Here is a 7,008-nt window from a genome sequence, read left to right as displayed (position 1 = left end):
CAAAATGGAGGACATTAGCATGTTCTTTTCGTGCTCGGCTGCCAGCAGCTGAAGTCAGCTTGCTAATCACTTGGTGTCATCTGTCCTAGAATGTGCTGCCAAATCTTTCTTCCAGGCCAGCGGCACCAAACAATGCGGGGGAAATTTATGATTCACAAAATATTTCTGCAGAAGGTAAAATCTGATCATTAAACGCCCCCTTTCCCCGTTTAATTAATGCTGCCATACCTTACATTAAAAAGAGAAGGGGGCGGGGGATCCTCTACCACAGAATTTATCTCTCCGACCCAAGCCAAACTTCTTGCCAGATTTAACAGCAAGCAACATAAATTTAGGTGATTAGATTGGTTGCATATATTTAATTTTTAAAAAGCACCACGATCACACTTTCATTAAAACAGGCTTTCGGCTTTGGTTCAGCGCCACTTGACAAACAGCACAGCCGCCCCTGATTGGGTTAGGGAATGACAAGATTAAAACGAGGGTCTGGGGCAGATGCTAGGCTCTTCCGTTATAAATATGCAAACGTGCTGGCCCAATCTCAGAACGGCACAATGAGGAGGTTCCTTCCCACGAGTGAAGATTCTCCACCAGTTATTGGTGCAGTGAGGTCTCATGGGAAGAACTCTCCAAAAGGAGGTCTCAGCCCAAATGCAGCTCTGATTCTGTTATTTCAGTTTAGGTGGCTTTCTTTGCCTGTTGGACCCTCAGTTTTCTCAGGCATAAAATGGGTACAAACTGTCTCTCTCGAGGTGGAGGTGGAGGGAAATGATATACGGAAAGGGGTCCAGCACACTGCCCGATGCATGCGGGTGTAAAGCGATACAATCGTTCCCATGTGCCAATGAAAGGATTGGACTCAATCAATGCATTCAACCTTTGTTGTTTATTTTCTACCTATAGACCTGCTGCCTACTCTTGAGTCATTCAAACATCACCTTCATAATTTTGTCCATTTTCCTGTATTACCTGTACTCTTATTACTTAACTAGAGGCCTGGTGCACGAAATTCGTGCACTGGGGGGGGGGGGTGTCCCTCAGCCCGGCCTGCACCCTCTTGCAGTCCGGGAGCCCCCGGGGGATGTCCAACTGACAGTTTAGGCACGCTCCCTGTGCACTGTGCTCGCCATCCATGAGCCCGGCTTCTGGTTGAACAGTGCTCCCCCTGTGAGAGCACACTGACCACCAGGGGGCAGCTCCTGCATTTAGCATCTGCCCCCTGGTGGTCAGTGCGTGTCATAGTGACTGGTCGTTCTGCTATTTGGTCAATTTGCATATTAGCCTTTTATTATTTAGGATACTTTGCTTCATTTCAACTCACATTTTTTACTTCAATCAATATACTTAAAAGGAAACCTTTTAACTACTAAAAACCACCATAAATACTACAAAATACATATAAGAAAATAATGTTTTTAATTCTAGCTAGCTATTGTTGCCCGATGTCTTGGAGCCTGCGGCTTGTACTCTCTGTTAAAAAGGGAAAACAGTCAATATTGAAAAGCTGTTCAGGACATATGAGCACAGGCCTGAGACGTCCTTCTGGCAACCATCCGAAGCACGGAGAACACTGAAGGGAATAGTAAGGGAGTGGCTTCTCACTCTTGATTCCCTGCCCCCTGGGCCGTCCTGACTCATGTTGCATCTTTTTATCACTCACTTTGGGCCACAGGGCCACCGTCTTTTTGCTAAAAGAAAACCTTGCTCAGAAGAAGTCCAGTGTGGCCCCCAAAGCTCTGACAAAACAAAACAAAGCTCTATTAGTAAGTTGGGGTGAGGGCCCAGGGCCCCGCCAATTCAGCCCCTTGATTCTCTGTCTCTGGGAAGCCCGAGGTGTCTTCTGGATATCCCCAAAGCTCTTCAGAACGCACTTAGAACAAGGGACTGGGCCAGGCCAGGGATGTCTGGTCCTCACTGCATCCGTCTCACACAGATTCCTCACACAGGACTTACCAAAGCCTCCTCTGCACGGAGGCCCAAGAATTGGTATTTTTATAAATCTCCTGGGTAATTTCTAGAGATTCTTGGGCTAAATGATTTCTAAAGTGCCCTCTAGTAAGGCTTTCTATGGCTGTGAATCAGGTAAATTTTTAAGTATCACCAAATGTGGAGATTTTGTTTTCCATTCTTAGTTCATCACCACCATCTGATTAATACCTAATATTCATTTATTCATTGGCTTCTTCAGCAGGATCACTGGCTTCTCCAATAAAGTTAGTGATGTCTTCCGTAGACTCTCTGGTGGGTACTGACTGGGAGGAATGGGAATAGAGGAGAGCAAAAGGTTCTAGAAACAAGCAAAATATTAAAAGCCCTGAATCTGATATGCATGGATTAAACCAAGAAGCACCACTGTCCAGTAGTTAATGGGGAAAAAGAACAATGTAACTTCTTTCCTCCCTTAATATTATGTTTGGTGTTGTAAGGATAGGAGGGAAAAGGTGCCAGGAAAGGATATAATAAAAAATGGTAACAAAACAACAGTAGTAATAATAGCAGCTAATACTTATTTTGTTCTTCTTAGGTGCCACATACTGTTTTGATATTTTAAATATGTATTTTTATTGATTTCAGAGAGGAGGGAGAAAGAGAAAGAGAGAGATAGGAATATCCATGATGAGAGAAAATCATTGATTGGCTGCCTCCTACATGCCTCATACTGGAGATCAAACCCATAACCGGGGCATATGCCCTGACTGGGAATCGAACCATGACCTCCTGGTTCACTTGTCGATGGTCAATCTCAATCACTGACCCACACCAGCTGAGCGACACATACTACTTTAAGTACTTTATATGTATAAGCTCATTTAGACCTTCTAACAACCCGGATGCAGGTACTATGAGCATCATTCCTTTTCACAAAAGAGGAAACAGGAGCACAGGGGGAAGTGTGGCTTGATGAGGGCCAATGGAGGCAGTAAGTGCAAGTAAATGGACCGAGTAATGGAGGCAGCAATTGACCTTAAGCCTGTGCCTCAACAATTATACGGCATCACTTCTTGAGCAAAAGAACCAATGTGAAAAGGAATCCCTACATCTCATGTTTTATTTAGTTGATGACAGCAACATTCAAGCACTGAATTGGTTATGAAGCTATTGATTAATCAAATGATTATCTGCTTGTTAAGGACATTTGTCAAGAGAAAAAAAAAAGGTATTTGTTCAAACTCCCTTGGATTTTTCTGTTTAACTATAAAACTATCCAAATCTTGATTCTTAATTCTAAAAAAGCAAGCAAAAATCATCTTGACTGACATTTAAATCGTGGTCATCATAGCAAACCTATTGAATTTAGATGGATAAAAATGTATGACAGTGTGTGGTATTTGAACCTGAGTGTACTGGTGCACTTTAGAATTTATGGGGAACCATTGAGTAATACAGGAGTATGCTGCATTTATGTTATTTGATGGCACTCCTTTGAACGTTATATTCTGTCCGACATGGTGAAAGTTATTCAGAATCCCTGCAGGTATGACAGATGAACCAATGCTCTCGGGGCCTCCTTCTTAATTGGTAAAACTCAGGGTTGGATATGTACCATGATTCCCCCAAAGGCTAGTCCAGGATTTCTTGGTTCTTATCCTAGCCCTGAAGACCTGCATTTCTCTCAAGGACGTTGACTTTGCCAGCTCTGAGAACAGCCAGATGATGGGCCCTCTAGAGTCTCTCCTGCTTTAAGTGACTGGAAACAGATTTCAGTATTTTAAATGAAGGTAGACTTTCACTAACGTAGTTTCCTTGCCTTTCCACCAGATTGTTATTCATTCCAATGATTTATTTGATGCACAATCCTTGAACAGGTGCACAGCCCCCCATCATAACATTGTTTCTATGGGGAAATATGATCCACTGCATGACAATATGATTTATGATATAGTTACCCAAACACATTGTGTCACAGGCAGTATCTGCTTATGCCAAATGTTTACTAGTAAATACCTTTTCCTCATATAGAAAAACATCCTCAAAAAAGTGGTAAGTTCCTTTTCTATGTCTCCCTTTAGAAGGCATCCTCATGTCTCCACATTCCTCCTCATAGAACAGCTTGCACTGAAATCTGCTTATGTGTTTATTTTTAAACAAGCCCTCATTTCTTGCCTTGCTGCTGTCATTTTAATTGTGCACCTTCACCTTTATACAACTAGGTAGCAGAAGAGCACAGACATACCAGAGCTGGAAAAGGATTCATTTTCCCTTCCTTTCGTCTTTCTAAGCATTAATTCAGGGAAGGGGTTTCTTTTTTTAAAATATATTTTTATTGATTTCAGAGAGGAAGGGAGAGGGAGAGAGAGAAACATCAATGATGAGAGAATCATTGATCAGCTGCCTCCTGCACAACCCACACTGGGGATCGAACCTGCAACCCAAGCATGTGCCCTGACCGGGAATTGAACTTTGACCTCCTGGTTCATATGTTAACGCTCAACCACTGAGTCAGGCCAGCTGGGCCAGGGAAGGAATTCTGAAACAGTTAGGGGCTCACCTGAATGTGTCACTGTGGACGGGTGCCTTCCTCTTATGCACGTAGCAGACTGCCTGTCCTGCTATGTCCATTTGGCTGAAAGTCATAATGGGGACCCCAGGGTAGTGGACATATTCCACCCGGCCATATCGCGGTGGGGAGGTGATGACATAGAGCAGTTCCTCAGGCTTGTCTGTTCCATCCACAGCCAGGAGAGTGCTGGTCGTCAGGAAACCTCTGTCACCTTGCGGCACCACAAGCGGCTTTGCAAGGATGACAATATCACCTACAGGGCAGAAGAGGTTGTGGTCAAGAACCCCAATTTAAAAAAAAATGTCCAAGGTCAAAAACAAACAAACAGCCAAAGTGTGCAGAAATCAAAGCTAACATGAGGTAGAAAGGTTTCTGTAACTATGATTAACGAAAGAATAGGCAAAAACTATGAGTAGATATTACACAGAAGAGGAAACACATATGGCCAATAAAAGTACAAATAGATGCTCAATCTCAATAATCGAAATACAAATCAAGATCACAATAAATTGCCATCTCCTAATCGACTGAGTAGAAAAATGTGGAGGTCTGATGACGTGAAGTGTTGAAAAGGATGTAGATCAAGATCATCTTTCCTGTGATTCTGGTAGAACACACTGGTACACAATTGGGCATTATTTTGTAGAGAGTTGAATATCACGTACGCCTTGACCCAGAGATTCCACTCCAGCTGTGCACTGGAGAGAAGCACCCAGGAGGCACGTACCGGAAAGGTCACCGCGGCACTGTTTCTAATTGAAAACGCTGGCAACAACCCAAATGCCTTTTTAAAAAGTGAGTATCATATAAACAAACTGTGGTCTAGTCATACAACCGAATCTTACACAATAGCAAAATGGATGAACGACAGCTCCCTGCAATCACACAGAGAGATGCAGCTTACTAACATTTATTAGTTTCGTGAGCAAGTCCCAGAAAACTATAAACAATAGTGAGAAAAAAATTAGCACAGAAGTCAGGATGGAGGATGGGAAGAGGTAGATGGTGGTTACTGTTCATACTGTTCAAAGACTGAGTTGAATGGTGGTTGCATAGGTGTTTATTATATATTTTTAGAAGAATATATGAATGAATGAGTGAAGCAGAGCGGGTCACACATGGACAGTGATACAGAGTTCTACAAATTAAGGATTATAATCCAATTTTATTCATTAAAAAATATGATCATACCTAAAATAAAGAGTTTCCACTCTGTGCCAGGCACAGGCCTCGGGACTCTGACATCGTCACACCAATGCCATAAGATGGTATACTGCCATATTTCCCAGGTTATAAATGAGGAGGATACTAAGGCATAGAAATGCTAACTCATTAATTATTACACAATTAATAAAAGGTAGAGCTAAAGTCCCTACTCAAGCCATGTGACTCAAGAGCACAAACTAAAACTCTATATTATTTTGTTTCCTCTCTTCAATACATAGGGATTTATTATACTTCAACACTAAATGGGTGAATAGCCAAAAGGAAATGTGAGTGAAGTAAATGCCAAACCAATTCTAATTTTAAATAGGTAAATGTCAATAAAACTTTTAAAATATATTCTGTCCCATGAGGAACTAAGAAGTAAAAATAAAACAGCAAGCAGATATAACTTTTGCCCAGTGCTTCTCATGAGGGGTGATTCTGTCCCCCAGGGGACATTTGGCAATATCTGGAGACAGTTTGGGACATAATTTTGGCCACTGTGCAAATCAGAAGACACAGCACACCTGGAGGGCCTGCTATTTATATAATAGCTCCCAAATGAAATTAACCCAAGTGCTCAATATTAGGGTTATGATTTAGTCTAACAATTCAGTGTAGTTTCAAAGAGAGATGAACCTATGAATATCAACCTATGATCCAGGAGGTCATGGTTCAATTTCCAGTTGGGGCACATGCCTGGGTTGTGGGCATTGCCCGTGCAGGAGGCAACCGATCAATGATTCTCTCTCATCATTGATGTTTCTATCTCTCTATCTCCCTCTCCCGTCCTCTCTGAAATCAATAAAAATATATTTTTAAAAAAAGAAACAAAGAGAATAAATTCGGAACCTCTGACAATGTTAACAGCTTAATGTATTCACAAGTCCTTTTAGGAAATAACCACATGTCAGCTGAGGCAGACTGGTTTCCTTTGCTTTTTGGGCAGGCAACTAGTTTCTATTGCTCAGCCTCCCCTTAGCCTAGAAATTAATTGCAATTCAGATATAAGAAGACAGGTACCTGTCTCCAAGCCTCACCCAAGAAATCCTCTCATTTTCCTCCGTATCTCACTTTTGGAGTGACTCCAAGGCCTTCAGAGATGAAGAATCCTAGCTAGAAAGAATCCCCAGATCACTGTGTGAAACACAGCCCTCCTCCCCCTACCCTGCTCCCCAGGAATGTATGGTGCAAAGGCAATGAGAAGACGTCTGTCCTAACACATTAGTTGTCTGCCCTGATATATTACTTGTATTACATATATTTATGATGAACAAATCTTATTTTTGCGGAGAGAAACA

General features: G+C 42.1%; 1 protein-coding gene across 2 annotated transcripts in view; it reads right to left on the bottom strand.

Annotated features, from left to right (window-relative positions):
• Nucleotides 1-7,008, bottom strand: part of FREM1 (FRAS1 related extracellular matrix 1) — a 155,645-nt gene that overhangs the window by 49,956 nt on the left and 98,681 nt on the right. The window contains exon 24 of one of the 2 annotated variants that reach the window (XM_005869602.2): nt 4,490-4,754. In XM_005869602.2, the coding sequence (XP_005869664.1) occupies nt 4,490-4,754 (265 nt within the window). Of the gene's footprint in view, nt 1-4,489; nt 4,755-7,008 lie in introns of those variants that run through there. The other variant, XM_014542375.1, reaches the window with a different exon arrangement.

This window comes from Myotis brandtii, unplaced genomic scaffold (assembly GCF_000412655.1).
Source record: "Myotis brandtii unplaced genomic scaffold, ASM41265v1 scaffold30, whole genome shotgun sequence".
NCBI classification, from domain to species: domain Eukaryota; kingdom Metazoa; phylum Chordata; class Mammalia; order Chiroptera; family Vespertilionidae; genus Myotis; species Myotis brandtii.
This window is presented reverse-complemented; position numbering and strand designations above follow the sequence as displayed.